The 22,639-nt window shown below is 39.5% G+C and overlaps 1 protein-coding gene across 1 annotated transcript in view; it reads right to left on the reverse strand.

Annotated features, from left to right (window-relative positions):
- Positions 1–1,813: 1,813 nt before the first annotated feature.
- Cps1 (carbamoyl-phosphate synthase 1) overlaps positions 1,814–22,639 on the reverse strand; it is a 114,174-nt gene continuing 93,348 nt past the window's right edge. The window contains exons 30-38 of the mRNA XM_006974961.4: positions 21,442–21,549; positions 19,558–19,647; positions 18,002–18,172; positions 15,462–15,536; positions 12,805–12,903; positions 6,087–6,146; positions 4,988–5,100; positions 3,580–3,709; positions 1,814–2,823 (exon numbers count right to left, since the gene is read on the reverse strand). Coding sequence (XP_006975023.1) covers positions 2,725–2,823; positions 3,580–3,709; positions 4,988–5,100; positions 6,087–6,146; positions 12,805–12,903; positions 15,462–15,536; positions 18,002–18,172; positions 19,558–19,647; positions 21,442–21,549 — 945 coding nt within the window. The 3' untranslated portion in view covers positions 1,814–2,724. The remainder of the gene's footprint in view (positions 2,824–3,579; positions 3,710–4,987; positions 5,101–6,086; positions 6,147–12,804; positions 12,904–15,461; positions 15,537–18,001; positions 18,173–19,557; positions 19,648–21,441; positions 21,550–22,639) is intronic.

Raw genomic sequence — 22,639 nt, forward strand, 5'->3', positions numbered from 1 at the left:
CAGCACACGACTAGCCCTGTTCTCAGGATGGGCCGAGTTTAAGTGTAAAAGCTAGTCAGTAGTAAACCTGAGCTAATGGCTGAGCAGCTTTAATTAATATAAGCCTCTGTGTATTTACTTGGGTCTAAGTGGCTGTGGACCAGGTGGGACACAGAAAAAACTTCAACTACAAAAATGTCATCATAAAATCTGCAGGCAAATAGACAGAGCTATAAAAAAAATCATCCTAAGATTATACAGACCCATAAACATAAATATAGCATGTATTCCCTTATATGTAGCTATAAGTTTCTAAGTAAATTATAACCAAGCCACAATATGAAGACTCAGAAAGATTAGGTGTAGAGGAAGGCACTAGGATCTTCCTGGAATGGGGAAATAGAACAAATTTTACGGGTGGACTGGTGATGGGGTATAGATTGGGAGGGTGAGTCGGGGAGGGCGGGGGAATGTGGGGAGAGACAGCTAGAACTAAGGGGCATTTGAAAGGTGGTGTAGATACCTAGTGCAATGGAAACTTCCTAAAATATGTGAAGGAAATCCTAATGAAGTCTCCAAATAATGGGAGAGACAGAGTCCCAGCTGGCCAGTTCTTGTCACAAAATGAAGCTTCCAGTACTAGGAGGAGGGTACATTCAAATGAGTTGTTGGCCACATGGGTTTCATGGAAATCCCCAAACAACCCAAGCTTTTGCCAAGACAGTGCTTTACTCTCCACAAACTGAAGGAAAGCCTCCACTGCTGAAGCCAGGACCCACACAACTTATTGAACATGGAGAGGTTGAGCTGGTACCTGCATAGACCCTACATCCCTGTGTTCTAGTGTCCTTCATAAGGGAAATAACTATGCAGGCTACAAAGAAGGAGAGAGAGAGAAAGAGGGAGGGAGAGAGAGAGAGAGAGAGAGAGAGAGAGAGAGAGAGAGAGAGAGACCAACCCAACCACAAACCCTTTGATCTGCAAATGCTGTCCTGCCTGGAAAATACACTAGTGCAATGGTGGCACAGAGCTTGTTGGAGTAACCAACCAATGTCTGATTTGAATTGGGGCCCACTCCATGAGATGGGACCCATATTCAACACTGCTTGTGTGACCAAGAACCAAAAACTAAATAGCCCGGAGACCTAGGGTTAAGACAAATACTATTGGTCTAACATAAATAGATAGATAGATAGATAGATAGATAGATAGATAGATAGATAGATAGATAGATAGATAGATAGATAAAACAACTCCTAATTATATTCTGCTATACTCATAGATCAGTTGTTTGCTCAGCCATCATTAGAGAAGTTCCTTCCTACAGCAAATGGGAACCAATATAGAGAATTACAGCCAGACTTTACACACACACACACACACACACACACACACACACACACACACACACACATACAGAGAGGGGGGATAGAGGGAGGCATTGGAATACACAGCTCTAAATAGGATGTCTCCATCAAATCCCTCCCCTCAGAGCTCAGGGAGCCCCATGGAAGAGGTGGGGGAAAGGGTGTAAGAGCTAGAGGGGATAGAGGACACCAGAACAAGACCCTCTAAATCAACTGAGTAAGGCTTATACGAACTCATAGAGACTGAAGCAGCAAGTACAGGGCCTACATGGGTCTGTACCAGGTCCTCTGCATATATTATGGCTTTCAGCTTAGTATTTTCATTGGACTCCTAAATGTCTAAATGAGTGTGACTCTGATTCATGTGCTCTTTTCCTTCCCTTGGTTTGTCTTGTTCAACTTCAATGTGATCCACTTTGTTTTATTGTATTATATTTTATTTTTTAAATAAAAATAATTCAACTGAATTTCACTTAATAGTATTTTATTTAAAAGTTCACAATTAAAGCACTGTAATAACCAAAACACTTAAAAGCAACAAAGGCTACCCTGAAAGAAAAGAAATCTTGTATGTAAAGGAATGGGGGTCCCATGTTTAATATGTGTGGAATACAGAATGCAGGGTGAGACTCAGCTGATCCCCAGAATCCATCATACAAAAGGAATAGAGACTTCTAAAGTGTTCCAAAATTTAACCGGAGGGTGAATGTCATAACTCTGTGGACATTCCACTTTGCTTATATTAAAATCCAGCAAGACTATCAGAAATATAACTCCCTTTGTGTTCTCTGCCAACTGCCGACATCCTCCAAAACTCCAAGCAAGTATCCATCGAAGAAATCCAATCTCACATTGTGTATCATGGGGAGAAGAAACGATATTCCTAGATTGGCTAAATAAGTGAGAATCATTGTCAAAAAAGAAACACTACACAAACATGATGCCATTCATAAATTAAATCCAAATTTCACATTAACAAATTTTCATGGTAATCTGCCCTGTTGGTGGACTCTGGGTGTGGCAGACATTGCTTTAGAAACAAGAGTATGTTTAGGGTATAGAGTTAAGGAGATAGGGCAACATCTTTTTCTGCTTTGATCACTATTAATCAGCACCATGAAATGTTAAAAGTAAGTCCACAAAAAAAAAAAAAAACAAGGCATGAATGGTTGAATTCCTTGTGAAGAACAAGTGACTAGGGAGGACTTGGTGGCTTTGAAACAGTGACTGACAACAATGTAATGGTCAAAGATACAGACTATCAAGACAGGGGAACCCAAAATAAAGTTTGGCAGCAGCATCCATTTCTGGGGATAGGCTGGGGACGGTCCTTTTGGAGCGGGGTGGCCCGTGCCGACACAAGGATGAATTCACTGCTCTAGGCTGCCTTTCCAGCACCGTGCTGTCTGTAGTGGAACAGACTCTTGGAGTCCACAGTGCGAGACTTCTGCACAGCTTCCGCAAAAAGTTTGGTCACCTGCAAGAGAAGGTCAAGAATGTGAGCGGCCTACAAGAGATGAAAGAGAATGGAGAACAGATCAGAAGTGAAAACCCAAGGATCTGCTCCCTATTTTCAAAGGGTGATGGAATGAAAGATGTGATTATTTTTTCCTCAGGGACTTTCCCCCTGTCTCAGACTCACCATGAATAAACTTACCCCACCCCCAATAAGGATTCAAACTAACTTAGGAGGGAAAAAAAGGACACACAGATCATGAGTGAATGTCAGATATATAACTCCTTCTGTGATGACTGGTGGCTCATAGCCTAATGAAATTGAATGTGCTTCATACAGTCTTTTTTTGTGTGTGTGATGTGGTCCAGCATGTGTGTTACATCTGCACCTTTGATCAATAAACTATTGCTTTCATGCAGTGGCTTTCACTTGGAGACGAGGAGACAGAACTCCCAATCTTCGCTCCCTTCTATACTGTGTCTTTGTACTCACAGGATGATTGAACGGGTCACAAAAGAAACGGTCCTGTTCCTGGCTTTTGATTTTACCAATTGTTTAATCTCCACCTCTTCAAGTAGGCCACCATCTATCGTATTAACACTATTGTTTTAGATCCTATTAAAAATTCCTCTGTTCTGAATGCTCCACAGAAAGCGAGTGAGAGAGAAAGAGAGAGGGGAGGGGAGGGGGGAGGGATACAGAGAGTGATTAACACACATGAAGGGAGACCCAGAAATAAAACCTTCACATGGCTCATATTTAAAGGGAAAAACATACCTGGAAATTAGTGAGGAGAGCAATCCCACTGTCTACTGCTGTCCTCCGAATCACGTAATTATCATGGACAAATTTGGTGTTGTTGTTGGGGAGGTTAATCACAAGGTCAATGCTTCCATCTCTAATCAATCTAAAAAGAAATAAATGAAAACTTACAGTTGACAACGTCTATTTTATAATTAGTTTCAAAATGACTAACACGAATTCCTCTCTCTGCCTTTTAAACCAACGCTATTACTGAGCCACCTGCGGCCTGCTCTTTTCTACTTCTAAGTTGATGTTCAAGTTGCACTCACTGGGGAATTATAATTTTTTATTGTGGTTTTGGAAGAACTCTGGTAAAAAGTCTAACAGGATGCAAAGTATTGTTTTCTCTTGACGATACCACCCAACATAGCAAGAATGGACAATTTGATAGATAGTCACTTTGTTTTTATAGAGAGGTGATCCCTCCAGCGTTGAAGCCCCTCCAGGCTTCTTTCCACACTCTGCATCTATCTCTGCTTGCTTCCCACTGCCTGGCAGAAGAGAGCAGGAGATTACCTGGTTGTGAATTAACCTGTGTCACATTCTGCTGTTGGACTGACTCAACATTCCCTAAGAAACCTTCAAATGCCAAAAGCATGAATTTGATCCGGTTATCATTTTATAAAACTCTTAAGCAGGGTGCTCATAGCATCAGTGGAAAGTTTCTAAGGTCTGTATGGGATGACATTCTTCCCTTCATTTCATAATGATTTCTGAACAACTTTTAATAAATAGCATACTGCAGAGGATTTGGCAGGTTGTAACTATTGTGTAAACTAGAACATTCAAGAGTAACTGAGAAGGATCCACTGTGCATTCATCCCACGTAGCTTTGTACCAACAGACACCCTGCAGTTCCTGAAGCCTCACAGAGTAGGTCTTACAAAAATCAGGTAGTGATGGCCTAAGAAAGAACCATTTAGTTAAAAACATTATCAAAATGTTTTCTCTATGCAGCAAGTGCTCAATAAATTTGACGGACCCAATGATGCACATCCTCAGTGAAATGTAGATGATTAATCAAGTATATAGGAATACACAAACTTTGTGTGTATACATATATGACATCATATAGGAAGCACTGCATTAAATTCTCCATAGTTTTATTTTATCTGTCAAGCACTTTTAACAGAAATATCTGAGAGGTGTTTTTGAACATGTGGACAGGTGCACACATGTGGTAATTCACTTTTTATAAGAATGAAACTATCACCCATAAGTGTGTTCATTTGTAAATTTGTTAACCAACCTTTAGAAAAGATTTGAAAACAAATGAGGTATAAGCTTCATACTGTACTAGCTCCCACCATTTATCTTCTGCTTTTCTTTTAGTTTTTGTTTTTTTTCCCCCAATTCAGAAAAGAGACTATTCAGTTCTTACTTTCTGATGGAAGAGAGGCTGGGATTCTGTCCTTCCTGAGATGGCCATGCCACAGGGGTGGCAGGGACATTGTTGGCGTTGAGCCAATCTGATGTGGCTTCTGTGGCAAACAGCTGCGTTTAGAATAGAAAACTCGGTTAAAATATAAAGGAGAAGCCTTTGTTAATGAAGAGGCATAGGAATCACTTACAACAGAAGGAAGAGGAAGGAACATGGAAGAAGCATGGTGCCAAGGGTAGCCATTCAAACTCAGAATCTAGGGCAGAGGTACCTCAAATGTCTTTAAATCTTTTCAGTGAGGAAACACTTCAGAGCCTCTGCTGTAACGGCTTTTGTAAAAGAATTAGTCATAGCTTAGAAATTATTTTTATGAGGTCAACAAAGTCCATGGCCACAGGCCCAATCTGAGCTGTGGGAGTAACTTTATTTTTTTTCTGAACTAGGCTGTGTGCAGAGCAATTTGCTACAAAGACACTTTGCCTGTAACTGTAACAGCTGGAAACTATGACCTCATACAGAATCAAGAAGAGGAAAAGAGTCAGAAATACACTGCAGAGCATCCTAATTATGCTTCAACTATAGTTTCCAAGATTTTAAGCTACCTACTATTGATTTTGTAGTTACTTTGTTAAACCTAGTCTTCCTAATTATTTTATTCTGTGTAAAGCTTATTTTTTTTAACTTCCATGGTTTGACAGGTTCAAGTGTTTATATAACCAATTTTCATTGTTTTCACCCCCGTTCCTCTCTCTGCTCCTCCGCTCTCCCGCTAGAGCCCTTCTTCTCAACAAATTGTCATGTCTTCTTCTGCGTGTGACCCACTGAATTTAGAGCTTCTTTGCTGCAGGGTGAATGGAAGGTGTTTACTATAGACAGGACAGCTTACCAGCAGCTACAATACTGAAGTAAGGGACACTCTCCTCCCCCAACGACCATATACTACCAATAATCCTCTGGGGAAGTTTTGAAATGATCAAGTTAGTTAGGCCTTCCAAATTAAAAAGGCAGGTGTCCTGTTTGTGCAGTATTTGTTTCATGGACAAATTTGCATGCTGAAAGAAAGCTACTTAAAAAAAGAAGAAGAACTGAGAGAGTATACCTTGAATCCCTCATTATGTAACTGCTCAGCCACACCAAGGAATCTTGGACGGAATGATTGCTGAAAAAGAATGTAACAGAATTCACTTTCTAGATACACATTGTCTCTGTTTAGATGCATTCAATATGATGTCCCACCCACCTTTGCAAAAGAAAATCCTGTATGTTCTTTTTTACTTAATATGTTGTTTATTCTCCAATATAGATGAAATTCCATTTATGTTATTTTGTTTTCTGCCTTCTACCCATCTCTAAGACCTTTCATTCACATTGAGCCCATTGTTTAGATCCACACTGTTTCTTTGTGTGCATGGTTTCTTTGCCTGATTAGGGAGACACTAAGGCTGAGATCAGAACATCAAGTCAACCTTGTTGGCACCTGGCTGTTTTGCTATTCCAAACAATCTGCTCTTGTTGGCCAGTTCTAATTTTTCACTACCTTTAATAACTCACTCACGGTCCTAGAAGGTCATTTGCTAAGAATCCCTAGAGTATTAAGTTCCTTTGCAAATCCTAGCTTTATCATTCACGAGAAGTATATGCTCAGAAAACTTAATACCCTTGGCCTCACTTCTTCACTTCTAAACGAGAGATGATAATGCTCCTGCCTCTTGAGGCTTCACAGCTCACTAGTTTGTGTTTTCCCAGGTGATTTAGTTTTTCTCTGAGGTAGTCTCTTCACCCCTTCAGTGCAGTGGTAATGATACTTGTGGTATTGGGTCATTGTGATTGTCCAGTAGGTTAATTTATTTGCAATCACTACAGAGGTTACTACTCCAGATCAGCAGTTTCTGGGCTAATAACAGTTCTCAAGAAATATTGATTAGTATCATTAAGACAGGTGCTGGTTTTTTTTCCAGCTTCCCAGACACTAGATTCCTGTCCCTGTAACCCAGTATTGAATCCTGGGTTATTCTACCATTTATTATAATTCAAACCATCTTTCTCAGTATTTACACCCATTTCCATACAGTTTTTTTTTTAAATGTCCTCACTCCTTTTTCAGACAGTTTCTATCAGTCTGTTGTTGTACACTTCCTAGGACCCCAGCTGGACCTGATTTCCCTGGATTCCTGCCCATTGTCATCAGGGGTTCAGCACTTCTAAAGATTCCCTGTGTTTAAGAGCTTTGTGTTTTCAAGACAATGTTCAGGAAGACACACAACAAAGATGAGTGATCTGACCAAAGATTAAATTCTCCCTTTGACCTTATTATCATGAATGTCTAAGTCCCTAAGCCATTTAAAGTCATATATGCTTAAAAGCATATCTGTTCTCCTTTAAATGAGATCATTTTGCTGGACTTTCCTCTAAAAGGTTTTGTTCAACTGATGATATAATGTGGTTGTTTCTATAAATGTCCTGTGATTGATTTGGAAATCACACTGGTGATGTTTGAAAAAAAAACATGAATATGATCTTGTTTCTTGTCCCCAAACTAAGAATTGTGATCAAAAACATATCCAGATCCTTGTACAATTTTTATAATGCTTGGCCCCCATAAAGTTTCCTAATATTTACATGCAAAGGTTCTCTGAGAACAGATCTAAATCCTAAGCAATGACTCCAAAGACTGTGTTCAAATATAAACTCTTTTTAAATTCTGGCCCTCTCAATCCTAGAACTTCAGTTTTATGAGAGGAAAACACTGGCAAATAGAAAAGATAAATGCAATGGGATAAATCTGAGCCAAGGCAGGCACAGGGCCTATTCAAGACAGCCTGCTATAACATGAATTGTAAGCTCCCCAGGGTAGTAGCCTTCTATTTCCACTCAGGACTAAACAGGAATAAATGATTTTAGATATCATCAGTTTATGACTCTAAATAATATTATAAACTATAATACAGAAAACAGAATAATTATTACTCACTGACATTAGGAGAATTTAAAGCAGTTTGCAGCAATGTCTTAACATATACACCAGGCAGAATAGGACACTAATATTCTTAAGTGTGATGCTGCTTAGGAAGCAAGGGGCCAGATGAGATAACCCATTATATTTGCCTCATAGCTGAAGGTTCCTTGATAAGAAACATGCATGAAACATGCAAAATGAATCTCTGCATTTTGTTAAATCCCCCTCAGATGAAACATTACATTTGGACTTTCTGATAAACACAGAACAGACTTAGGTTTGTACTAAATGACAGGAGAGGTCTCAGTTAATGCCTGGATAATTGGTGCATTAGTCACGCACTTAACTAATGACTCTCAATCTCTTAAACATCACTTTAGCAAGAAGTCACTGAGGACATGGTGATAATGAACTACCACAAGTAAGGTGTTCCCAGATGTCCCAAAGCAATAGCATCAGCATCATCTGAACTTACTAAACGTAGGAAACTTTAGGCTGCACCCAGATGGATTGCATCAGGTGGGTATCCCAGTCATATATAGTTTTAAAACCCTCAGGTCCTTCTGATGGACACTCAGTTTAGAAATGGAAATGAATGAGGCTGGAAGAGCTATCCTTCACTCATTTTGCAATTTGAGGTCAAGATGTATTAACCTTGACCAAAGTCACAATGAAAAATGTTGAGGGAGGAGTACCATAATGCAATTTTTTTCTTTGCCATTTTAAAATAAAATAAGTCAGCGAGTCCTCTAAGACCTGGAGATACCAGGCAGAACCTTATTACGGAGCTGTTTCACTGCTCTCCCCCAAGTGGAAAAGATAAATATCCAACATGACAGTATTGGCAATTCCCAGCTAGGGAACCACGCTGCCTTCTGGTGTGGGGTGTTGGCTTCCATAGACACATTATAAACTTCTATCAAACATGTATTGAACACTTGTGACACATAAAACAGCCTCTCTACAAAAAGAAATTACCGCTGTCAGCTCGCATCTGAGTAACCTCAGATTTAAAAGCCGATTGAAAAGACCTGTATAAGAATCCATTCCTTAGTAGTAGAGGTGAAAAGTACAAGTTAGTTTATGCTCTGGGAAATGTTTATAAGGGGGGGGAAGTTCTTTTAAAAGTGGAATAAATATCTATTTCCTTCAGTGATCTTTTTCACACTAAGCCAACTTCCGGCTGCAGAAGAGAAAGCCAAGTTAACACTAAGTGATGTCTGAGGATGCTCCAGGGTCGCCTGGATTGACAACTGTGTGGTTGTTCCTAATGATGCCCCTTTGAAGATAAAAGGTTATTCATGTCACTTGGCGTCGTCTCTTCAAATAAACGCTTGCTTTGTGTTTCTGAGCAATGCTGAAGGCCAGATGTCAGGCTGGTGCCTGCCACTTCACCAGGATCACTGAATAGCCCAATCAGAGGGGAAAACACAGAGAGTGCTCTCCATCTCCTCTAGAGTAAATCACTCATTGTTAAAGGGTGTTCTAGAAAACCTCAAAACAAGGCAGATTGCCTTCTCATAGCAACTAAAAATACATCCTGACAGGATGAAAGGTGGCTGGAACGACGGCAGGGAAATCAAGGGTGATTCTGTTGCCTCATAAACCCATATTATGCTTCTTACATTACAAACGCCCTACACTGTGGAAGGCTTCTTGGTAAAGACGCAGTACACATGGCAATTAAGCTAACAAAGGTGCTTTGTTAAAATCTGGATCCTGGCTCTTCCTCTCTCCTAAGTCCTGGGTACACAAGATTGATGGTACAAATATTTCAAACTTCCTGAGTGATTTGGCTCTGGGATCTGACATAAGAAGTGCACATAAGGAAAGGATTACAATGGGGATGAGAAACACAGGTTTAGCCAGAAAGCCACATACAGGCAAGCATGTGCATGTGAACACACACAAACTTTCTACATATTAAAAAAAAAAAAACCTGCTGGTAATAAATGCTTATTTTCAGCCTGTGACACTAAGTGAAGAAGTTTTCCAGCTCAGAGTCACCTTGTCCTCTACTCCGTGTCTCTCTGTTCCCTCAGTTTTTCTCTTGGAACCTGTTGTGCCAGATGAATGAGTCTAAGTGTCTTCATTAAATCTTTCTACTCAGAGCATGTACTTAACTCAGGGAATGTGGAGAAGGGGGACGAAGACTGTCACTACAAATAGGGTGGATACTGAGCCTCCTCTCCATTGCTCCAGGAAGGAATTATAGAGGAATTTCACGGTAATGATACGACTCTCAGGGTTCTAGATAGCCTATGGCAGCATCATACGATGTGGATGACCACCGTAAGAAGCTAAGATACAAATGTGAACTCCTCTCTCATAACTTGATTAAATAACTCCCCCAACCAGATAGATGCTTTCAGACATAGTTTCTAGCGCTGGCCTTCATTTCTATATTAGTCCTCTGTTAAGTCCCTTTCAATTCTGATTATATGTTTAAAGGAGTTATGATGAATCCTTCTGACCCAGTGATAGCATGTACTTTCTCAAAGTATGTACTGCAATACAGAAACACAGTTGACGTCATCTACGCTGCTGTGAATGCTGGGTAAAAAGATGACTGCATCCAGACTACTGTGAATGCTGGGTAAAAAGATGACTTCATCCACGCTTCTGTGAATGCTGGGTAAAAGGATGACTTTATGCTGCTGTGAATTCTGGGTAAAAGATGACATCATCCACGCTGCTGTGAATGCTGGGTAATAAGATGACTGCATCCAGACTACTGAGAATGCTGGGTAAAAAGATGACGTCATCCATGCTGCTGTTAATCTGGGTGAAAACTGAGGTTAGAATGGATCCTTTTCTAGATGAGATAGAGCCTCCAAGACTTAAAGCTATTGACCCTCTACCTAGTCTACCCCGTCATAACTTCAGCATAAGTTATCAGACTAAGCACTTTTTAAAATTAGAATGAATGGAATGGAGAGAGTATATAAACATTAAATGTTGGGAATGGCAGGTGTTCTTTGCCTTATATAAAATAAGTCCTAAATTATATTCCTTCTGTTTCTAGAGGCTTACAATTCTACTGATCAATTTTCCTGAGTTGTAGATATGTCAGTAACTATAACTTTATTAATAATTTTAAACTACATTTAACATTGTATTAAAAATATTTTTAAATCACTAATGATTGCCACTCATATATACACAATATATTTTTGCAACAACTCATGTAACTGCCGAAAGATTGTTTTAAAAATAATGCATTCAAAGGTAGAATTTTAACTGATAAAAGCTCGTTGCTTTGAAAATATTGTTCCCCAATCCATAAGGTCTCCTTTTTCCCTACAAAGCAAAATTCTGTTCACTGATGCCCAAATCCCACAAATATTTCATAGGAACAAATTAATTTTGTGGCACATTTCCCTGCAGCACTGGAACCAAACAAGCCACAATTTTATACATCACTGCCTTCTTAAACTGCTATTTGAAAATGTTAGCAGTGTTTTGATTAGTTGTGAAGATGAGGGCTAAGGGCATGGTCTCCTCTGAATGTCCCCAGGTCTCACATTAAACTTTAAGCCGTCACTGGAAGATGGGCCAATATTCTCCTGGTTGGGACTTAATAATACTTAGTACCCATTTGTAACGTGATGAGTCACTCATATGATGTGATTTGTCTCTAAACTGCCATTAAGCCTCGTGTAGCAAGCCATCTTGTTAGCCTTTGCTCTAAATCCTTACCATCGCCCTTCTGCCACCTTCATAAAGCAAAACCTCAAGTTACTCTTTCCAGAAACTTCTTCAAAGTGACTACCTGTCCAGTCTCTGGAGCCTAATTTGCTAATATTGAGACACCCTAATGAGGCAGCATTTATAATAATCACCCACTGGCTTGAGAATACCTGATTCTCTTCTAATTATGTTTTTATTGATTTTTGTGAAGACATGCAGGGTTTGAGCTTATTAAAGTCACAGTGGGGGGGGCTATATATGACCACTCATTGTTTTTAAAGGATATAAGAATCGCTAATCTCAAGTCAAAATGAATGACCATTTGAGAAGCATATACAATTATTTTTCAGGAAATTAGAAACAAAACATGTATGCACTGTTACAACAATTATTTCAAGGAGTTAAAGACATTTTATGTCCAAAACTTTACCCTAAGATTTATTTACTTGCAACAATAAACCAATCATGTTCTTTTTCTTGTGGTAATATTGATTTATAGTCATCTCATCTTACTTTGGTCTATATACATAAAAAGGATGCACAAGGCTTGTACAAGCTCAAGCCAGACAAAATCCCAACATGAAGAAAGGAAATAGGCATGAAGCCCCAACCCTAGCTAAAAAAATTAATGGTAACTCTTAGCTGGAAAAGAGTGCTAATTTGCTGGAAGAATGCAGTTGGGTTGGGTTGACCACCATCAAGTGAAGGCCACACATCTATGAGTATGTGGACAGCACAAACAGTGGATTTAAAAAGATACAGGACATCAAGTTAGGTGGGTAGAAAAGGAGGGATGGATCTGGAAGGAGAGGGGGTAGATGATATGCTCCATTGAAGCACATTGTAGAAAATTCTAAATAAATTTTAAAAATGAGAAAAATGTATAGAAAAGGTCTAATCAAGGAATAGAGAGCATTGCTTTTCTAAAATAGTCCCTTTAAAAACAAATAGTCTCTCAATAGAGACTTTTCTTTTTCTTTCTTTTTTACTTATGTGTTTGCTGCTGCAGCAGCAGAAGACTAAGGGAGCAATCAGAATGTACCGTGGCCATTCTCATAAATTACCATTTTCCAAGGCATGCAACCAATCCCCCTCTCTTCTACACCACAGTGGACATCCTGGCCACTAACAGTGTGCTACCCGAGAATGTGCATAGCCCCATGCCACTCACCTGGATTCCAATCAGAATGCCTTTCTGTGGTATCTTAAACCCTGTGGACAGCATTGCCTTTAGGAAGGCTGTGTGAATACCCTCACCAAAGCACGCCACCTGTTTAGGATTAAATGAAAAATATAAAATCAAGGAAGGGAAGAATAGTCAAATACACTTACACAAAAAAAAGGGGGGAGAAAGGGAAAAAATGGAGAGCAATATACTAATAAACTCTTTCCCTAGATTTTATCAGTATTTCCCAAAGACCAAGCCATCTGAATCCAAGGATTAAATGGCTGGCCAGGACAGATGTGTCTTATGTTTTTAATTAAGCATAATGAATGAATAAGCAATTTCTTCTCTACTCAACAACACTCAGTGGTACGACATACTGGATTGTGCTGCACGTTATTTGGATACAAATCACAGCTTCTGGTGTGTCATGTGGTGAATTTCCAAAAATTAGTATGAGTTAATGTTTAAATCACGGTATACATCATGTGTACCATGCAGTAGTGCATGAAATCCAGGGTGGGGAGCGATTAAAAAAAATGACAAACTGCTGACCCGCTCGTTCTAAATCCTCTCAGCCCCCTTTAAGACAAGGCTGCCTAAGAGGTGCCAATAAGTACGTGAAAAACCTCAAAAGAGTTTATTCCCTTTTATCAATTTTAGAAACTGAACCAAAACATTCTGCCACTCACCCTGGAAACCCAAGCCATGTATAAAAGAAGGGGGGGGGGGAGGAAAGATGCCAAGCTAACACAAATTGGTAGGGTCTATGGAGATTTCCTCTAGGGTAACTGCTGCACACTGTAATTACAAGTCAAACAGCCACCATTACTGGAGGACAAGTGGTGTATTTTAACACGATAGAAGTCAGTTCTGCACATCATCATCTGGCACACGTTCAGAGTCACCATTATAGTAAATAATGCTGACGCCTGAATTCATTCTTTAAGCAAATGACTCTCTCTCTAGCTGGCCAAGGAAAGTTCTTGTGAGTGTAACCTTCAGCTGACCACAAGTACAGGCCTGCTTTTCACTCCACAGTTGAACATTCTAATCAGTTAAATACTGGCCAATCAACTTGAGCAATGTCAACAGAAGTTAATGAGTCTCACTTCCACTGAAAGGAACCCTGCAGTCTGATCAGAAATGCAGGTACCCAAAAGAGGTCCCAACAATTTTCTGCCTGGCCATTAAAAACAAAACAAAACAAAAAATAACCAAATAGTTCTGTACATATGAGGATGACATCCTCACTTGACTGATGTAAAATAAAATTCCCCTGAATTAGATAAGAAGCGAGGTGCTTACACAGCCCTACAACAAGCCACTTAAACACTGTAAAAGTCGCTTTGAAGCGTAGTTGAGATTTCTAAACTGGATTTATTATTCTGATTTCAGTTGTGAAACAGAATTTAAAACATCATACTTAATGACACTTGGAAATATGACTTTAATACTAGAAGAACTCTTCCTTTTTATAGTTTAGAAAAGGAGACAACCATTAGGAGCAACTTCTAAGTTGTTCATATTATCATCGCTGTGTGAAACAAAGAGGACTAGACTCTGAAAACAACTTGCCACGCTAGAGAAGCAGTTTAAGAGAAAGAGGCCGCTCCCTGATCCACACGACTCTTGGCCAGCTGAAAACAGAATCCTGGAATGGGGATGAGCCTGAAGACAGCATCCTTTAACTAGGAATAATATAGCTCCCATCGTTCACAGCGAGGCTTGCTTTCCAACTAAATCAAAAGAAGCAGCAGAAGGGTCAAGAGCCACTTTCTACAAGTGCAACTCCAACACCAGAGTCGTTTGTTCCTCACCGCCTGCATCCCAGTCTCTGCTGGCTTCTCATCAGAGCTCACGCTTGTAACCAAGCAACCATATAAAACTCCACGTAGTCGCTGCAATTAAATATTCTCCTCTGTAGATTTTTTCCTTAATACCAAGAGAGACAATGATGCCTTACAGTCTGATGTTGCCACTCCAGTGTGCACTGATGAGGATCTGAAGGTTGTAGCGAGTATGTCTGTCAAGGGCTAGGTGATTCATAAAATGTCCTGACACTGACATGTAGAGAACTTTCTAGAATCTGACAGCTCTCTATGAGAAAACACATTTCGCATTCTTAAAGAAACCTTCACTTGACACAATTCCAACACAAGAGAAGAGGGACATCCAGTGGCCAGTCCCATTATCGTTTTCAGATCAGCCTCAAGAGGTGCAAGCTGCCTCAGAAGTGGGCTTGGGATTTCTTACATATTTGTGGTTTCCACTGTTCTTATCTATGACCTTTTTAATGCTGTCATTCTACATATTTCTGGTAAAGATGGGCAGATCTGCTTCAATCATAGCAAAGCAGGGAATGAATTGTTTTTACTGGAGTATGTGAGAGCCTTAAAAAGATTGACACAGGACATACTCAGATGTCTTCAGAAATATATGACTGTTGTTCACGGTGGGTAATGTGCTACAAAAAGAGGTAGAAGATTTTTCTTTAATTCAAACTTCCTAAAACTTTGAGATCCCCTTGGAAAGGAAAAGCTTGTGAAGTTTGAGTTTCTCTACCCACTTACTACTTTATGTACAAGACCATATTCAGATCATAGAACCATAGACTTCCAAGTAAATTTAACCAAAGTATTCATGTATCGTTAACTACTTACCTCACCAGTGGAAGCCATCTCACACCTCAGAATAGGATCAGCATCCCTCAGTCTGGGCCAGGAAAACATTGGAGCCTGTCCGATGTAATAGGGAGGGAAAACGTGAGATAAAGGATAAAAAGAGAAGAGAGGTAAGCACACTTGATGAATCACCTCCCACAGGGTTCATTAGGCCGTGGTGAACAGAAAACAATAAATTCTCTCTGGCCCAAAACTCTGACTTGAAAAATGGCTTTCAAATTCTGTTCCAAGAATATGTTGTACTCCTGGTCCAAAAGTTGGGTTAAGTAATCACAAATGATTTCTGTAAATAGATCCCATGTGACCAGTCTAGACCAGTACTTCTAATCTGGCCTGCACATATTCTTATTGGAGTTATTTCAAACAACATCTAATGGGCATTAGTCTTCCAAACACAGAGTTCAAACACATTTTCCCCTTGATAGGCTTTTGGAACATTCCTCTTCTTGTTCTGTTCATTTGAACTTGCAGCAAGCCACCTTGCCAGACATGGCTGTCTGTAAGCTGACTTCTGAGACATTAGAGTGTTGTTGACACCTCTTAAAAGCTTTGGAAAACATTCTGCTTGGAAACATTTTTCCTGTCTTTTTTCATACCAGCAGGAACACTGCAGTGCTTCCTTTTTCAATTATTTTATCAGCGTGACTCATAAGGACCCAGTTCTTCTTTCTTACATATGCCTATTCATCTGGTCTAGACGGCCCTTCCACTGATACTGGCACTTCTAAGTTATGGGAAAAAGAGCTCATGGTCATTTTATTGGGTTGTGTTAATGATGTTATCATGTGCTCCTGTCCTCCAGCTTTCCTGTTCTGCTGTCTGCTCTTTCCCATCAGCCATACTAGGTCTTCTCAAATTGACAACAAATAGGTACCTTGAAAAAAATTAATATTCATATCATATATAGTGACAATTATGAAGGGAAGATGTAAAATTCAGTGAATTTTGAGATTTACATTTAGTCAGAATTATAACACATTTATATATATATATATATATGTAAATTTGTAAAAATAAATGCATTTCTTATGTTTATTTATAAAAGAATTTAAAATATCTACTGCTGGGTTGCCTTGTCCAGCCTTGATATGAGGGTTTGTGTCTTGTTTTATTGCATCTGGTTATGCCATGATCTATTGTTGTCACTGGGAGGCCTGCTGTTTAGTGAAGGGAAACAGAGGAGCAGTGGGTCTGGGAAAGGGTATGGGGGGAACTGGGAGAAGTGGGGGCAAGGGATCTGTGGCTGGGATCTATTGTATGAGAGAAGAATTAATAATAATAATAATAATAATAATAATAATAATAATAATAAATAGTGTCTACAGTGGAAACATTTTTGTTGACTATTGCCTTCTGATATAATGTGTGTTCTATATCTGCAACCATTAAAAAAATTAAAAATGAAAAAAATAAGATTCTGTCCCAACACACTAAACAATCTAAGGAATCCTAAGTTATTGGCTTTACATTTTTGAATCCTAGGTACTACTTAAACACCTACAACAAAAGTCAGGAGTCGGAATCTCACAGAAGCAGATTTATGGTTGGAGCCACCAGTACCTATAAGAACAGAATCCTTTTAAAGCAGTGGTTCTCCCTAATGCTGGGACCCTTTAATGCAGTTCCTCATGTTGTGGTGACCCCAACCATAAAATTATTTTCATTGCTACTTCATAACCATAATTTGCTACTGTAATGAATTGTAACATGAATATCTGATATGTGGGATATCTGATATGCAATCACTATGAAAGAGTAATTCGACCCACAAAGGGATTGCAACCCATAGGTTGAGAACCACTGTTTTAAAGACATCCAAACAATGTCAGTGTTACATAACTGTATTGCACAATATAAATTAACGTCACTGTCTGTGCTTCATCTAAGAAATTCAAATGTATTTGTATTCTTCATGAATGTTCATGTCTGTCCATTAAAGTGGTTCATGGTCATATTATTGAGTATACTCAGTTTCCACTAGAGGACTATAGTGGCTTTATGATTAATGTACTATTAAAATATAATTTCAATTCCATCAGCCTTGTGGCTCCACTACAAACTATTATTTTAATTTTTCGAATGGAAAATCTGTGCCATGGAAGAAAATACACACTAAGCAAAAGCAGCTAGGGTGGCAAGAATTTAACCAGCCCCTCAGGGTAACCACTTTTATGAGACTCGTGAATTCCTAGAGACTTTTCCCAGCTCAGCTTTGTCCTAAACAAGATTGCCCAGAATTTTAATTTTCTAACTAAACCAGCACCATGTGTCAGCTGCAGAAACATGGGTTATAATTCACTGGGCTAGCTGATGTTGAGGTCAGGTTATCCTTGATGGCTGTCAATGTTTCTGCAAATGCAAATAGTTCACATGAGGTTGCTTGCTGCATGAACTCAGCACGTTCTAAAAGGAAGATGATCATCAGTCCAGCAGGTCTGTTAAGTCCCAGAAATTTTGTGGCAATGGTTTCCTTTCATTTCATCTCTGCTCATAAAATGACACATATTGTAAAATGTTACCTTAATGGCAACATAGTCAGCAGGGATGATGGGCTGCTCCAGTGTGGGAAGACGCCGCTCATCAATGTTCTCTCCAATCATCACCTTTGTAGCCACATCGATGAAGTCCACCCCAAGAGTCTTAGAAACAAAGGGGAAGGATCGAGATGCTCTCAGGTTGCACTCAATCACCTAGAAAGATAAGTCCGAAAGGGGAGAGATGATGAGTGCCAGTAACAACAATCCTCATGTTCATTTTGTCCCTTGGTTTTCTTCTGTTATTTGTTCATTTCCTAATCCCATCCCTTTATCTCCACTGCTTAGATTTTTGACTAACTGGCTTCTTTGAGGACATTATCTTTGAACTTGACCTCTTTTCCATCCCATTTCCCCAGTTCAATCCCTGCATATTTCTGATACATTTCAGTTAATGCAGATTTTGGATAATGTCGCACCCCTAACTGAGAAGTCCCCACTGGAATCCTGGTGGCTTCATATTAAAACCTGGCTGGTGGAAACCTTCTGCCTTCCTGCTTCAATGCATATCTCTCTTATCTGATACCAATTTACTGGCCCAAATTCTACTTTCCAAGATTCAGTTCCAGTCCTCATTCAGAAAAGAAATACTTTCTCTAAACATAAAGATAATGAATTCATATCTCCCCAAATGTACTAGTTATTCCCTGTTGTAGATGATCTTATAACTATGTGTAACACCCTCTCTACCTTCAACCTACCAAAATCCCAGATATTCTGTAAATTCTAATTCACAATATAAAATTTTTCTTGAAGCCTTTCATTATTTTCTCCAGACAAGACATGATATTCAAATATGTGTTCAATATAAATATATATATGTGTGTGTGTGTGTGTGTAAATATACTCATACATATGTGTATGTATATGTGTATACATATGTGTATATGTTTATACATGTGTGTGTGCATCCTGGCAAATATGATCTTCCTGTTCAACTCCAAAGACATCTGCATACCATCTAGTAACTACTAAAGCTATGAATACACTTCTAGGTAGCTGAGTTCATTTTCCTCTCAGTCCTCATTAAGTGAGAGTATCTGCAGGTGGAAAATATGCCTCATACATCATTGTAATCACCACTTGACTCCATCATTAATAGTGAACAGATTTGGGTTACTAATAGTTTGAATAAAATAAAATAAGTAAAAACAATCTAATTGATCTAAATTATATTTTGTCTTTTCAAGATGGTTGCAAAACAACTTGTTCTCTAGGTAAGAAACAAGTCAACCTTCAAGGAAGGAACTTATAAATGCACATGCTGTTCACTGTAAGATATGCACACATTCATCTGTACTTCACTGTGAATGGAATAGGGTGATCTTTCAGTTCATCAAGTACTTCATAATGTTGTGAGTGACATATCAGTGCCACCGAGAGCCCTTGCCTTCAAACAGGAGAGACATTACACACTGCAACATCCCTCTTAGAAGTAGCTGTCAGGTCACAGAGATTACCAGGGTGAGGCACAAGCCAACATGACCCAACATAACCATACAAGATGGCAAAGTCCTCTAAGGTCATTTAGTATTTCTTACCAAGACATCATTTCCTTTGACAAGGAACTGGACATTGAAAGGTCCAGAGATGGCAAAAGCCTTCGCAATCTTTCGGGTTGCATCCTTCACCTAGAGCAAAAAAGACAAAGTCACTGTGATAAAGAGCATCGTGGTGGTTTAAAGAGATGCAGAATTCTATCTAGAGGGCCTTAATTTCTCTTTGTAGAAATCTGTATCTCTATTAACAATGCTAGTCAATAGCAATAATGGGTAATATTAAGCATCAAGAAACAGATAATTTTACAAGAGAATCTGTCATCCATAAAGCACTATCTCTTACAATTATGTACTCTGTTCTTACACTGAAGGCTAAATGAATTCTTTCCTGTCTTCTTCCTCCAGCACCAGAAACTGTAGTTCAAACCATACATTAATCTAATGACCTACTAGCAGAGAAGGGCAGGCTCCTCAAACACATGGCCCTTCAAAGCAGCCAGGGATATTTATTTTATGTTGCTTTTCTGTTACCCTAAACTCTACAAGAGTAGATAGTATGGGCAGAAAGAAATAAAGCTTGCCTGCAGGGAAGCTTTGTATATCTGTATGTCACAGGTTGGAACCCCCATACTTAGCAAGAAACAGGTTCCCATGTCAAGAGGGGCAATGATGACAGGAAGCAAGAACTACCCACGCATCACAGGTACAAGAGTGGGTCAACAACTTAATTGGGTATGAAAGGAAGCACAGTCTATGGCCATGGTTCTCAACCCTCCTAATGCTGTGACCCTTTAATATAGTTCCTCACATTGTGGTGACCCCCAATCATAAAAATATTTTCATTGCTACTTCATAACTGTAATTTTGCTACTGTTAGGAATCATATTGTAAATATCTGTGTATTCTTATGGCCTTAGGTGATCCCTGTGAAATGGTCATTTGACCTCCAAGGGGGTCACAACCCACAAATTGAGAACCACTGGTCTTTGGCATGTCCATTCTGAAAGACTTCAGAAAATCTGCGATTTGTGTTTATTTACCCTGACATGAGAAAATGAGTCATATGTTAAATCTAGGAACTTTTTGAACTTCTATGCTGTTGCTAGTATAAGCATTCTATTGCCTCCATAATCTAGAGCAAAAAATCTTCAGAATACACCCAAAGCAAATGTACAGGCCAGCACAAATTCTTATGGCAGAATAGCAGGAAAAGCTTCCTTTACAGGCCAAGTCAACTTGACCTCACTTAAGTTGTCAAGAGTGACTAAGACAGCAGGCTCTACATGGATACCCTGTCACGCACGTGGGGTGCTGAGGCAGTCATAGTGTGTATTCTTTACAGGAACTGCTCTCAAAGAGTGGTCAAGAGAAATAGCACCAAGTTCTGGCTTGGAGTGGGACTCAGAGTGAAGAGTGAAAGCTCAGGTTCCAGAGGTTGCCAAGTGGCTGCGGCACACCTACTTCTACGCTGCTCAAAAGCGTCACTTCGTGGGGTTCTTAATAAGTGGCTCTCGGCTATGAGAATCACCAATGGCATCCACTCTCCCCACCTGGTCCCCAGACTAGTGGTACTAGTAACTCTAGAAGATTTGCTCAAACTAAAGGTTCAGGGAGGTTTCCAGAATCATGACATCAGAAACTTAGAGTGGAGGCCGGTATTTTAGCAGGTATTTCACCTGCATGGTCTAGATGTACATTAAAAAGTTGAACCAAGCACATAACCAATAAGGCTCTAACCACAGTGAAAGAGAACATCTCCAAGACACTCAGCTGATTAAGGGCAAGGATGTTCCTTGTTAAATTTAAGCTGGAGTATGCCTTACATCACTACCTAGTGTTTTTGAAAATCTAAGGAATTTTCTATCGATATGGTGGTAGTTTTCATCTTTTGCCATTTCCTTTCTGCTTCCATTTATAAATGCTGACCTTTTCAATGGCTCCTTGGCTGATGGTTTGTGTAGGCAGCATCAGTGTGGCATCCCCTGAGTGGACACCTGCATCTTCAACATGTTCGGAGATGGCATGGGAGATGACCTGTCAAAAGAAGATTTTTTTTTTAAAGTTGTGAGACACCTATTTCCAGGCACCACTCCATCACCTACCCCCTTTGACGCTTAACCATTCTGGAACCAGTAGTGGATTACTCTGCTAAACTCCCATTAAGAGCAGGAGAAAGAACTGCCCTACTGTCTGGGCATCAATGTAAGGTGATAAGTAGCCTCTAGAGGGAACAGAAAGGGACAAAGGGACTGTTATTTTTTTCCTCTCCACTGATTACCAAGGGTGTCAACAGAAGAAGACTAAGTAAGCTCACACTAACTAGTGAGATGGGGATAGTCAACTACAGTGGAAGCAGATTTATCTTTTAGACACTGGAAAAGAAGACAAGAGAGGTGAATGTGAGGTGAATGCCATCATACATCACATATCACACACCCACGAATTTTGGTGGATTAGAGAGAAAGATTGAAGATTTGATGCAGAGATCTTTAAAGTGAAGTTTGAGAGACAAGAAAAAATTCTTGTCCTTCTCTATAATAAGGAAGCAAAGGGAATGTAAGGAGGAATGACCAAGTTTGTGTCACAGTGAGATTGATAGAAACTCAAACCCTTGACTGTCAGATTCTGAGGTCTATAACCTCAATCACTTTAGTCTATATGTTAACAGGATATATTGCTCAGGAACTTATGAGGCTTAGTGTGAGGAGAATACTTCCATGGCTATATAATAAGACTGTGGTAAAGCACATAGATTTATTTACTCATCACATTTATAAAAGGCTGAAATACGAGTGACATGGAGTTTCCATTCTTCTGATGTCACTTTTCAACTCTGGGACCTAGGCAAGGCTGTGTGGCATTGGTTTCTAATGAAAGGGAACTAACAATTATGCTTATCTTCACAGAAGCCTTGTAAAACAAAGAATACATATGAATGAGCTCAAAAGTGTGTGCATCTTTGTGTGTATAAGTCTATGTGTGAAAGGGTATTGTGTTAGTATGGGTATGTGAATGCACAGATGCACATGTTTGAAAGAGGCGGGATTATCTAGGAAACAGGAGCAATCATCTGACTGAAGTGAGGAACATTACGATAAATCTGAGTGATATGTCCATTTCAGGG

This window comes from Peromyscus maniculatus, chromosome 13 (assembly GCF_049852395.1).
Source record: "Peromyscus maniculatus bairdii isolate BWxNUB_F1_BW_parent chromosome 13, HU_Pman_BW_mat_3.1, whole genome shotgun sequence".
Classification (NCBI taxonomy): domain Eukaryota; kingdom Metazoa; phylum Chordata; class Mammalia; order Rodentia; family Cricetidae; genus Peromyscus; species Peromyscus maniculatus.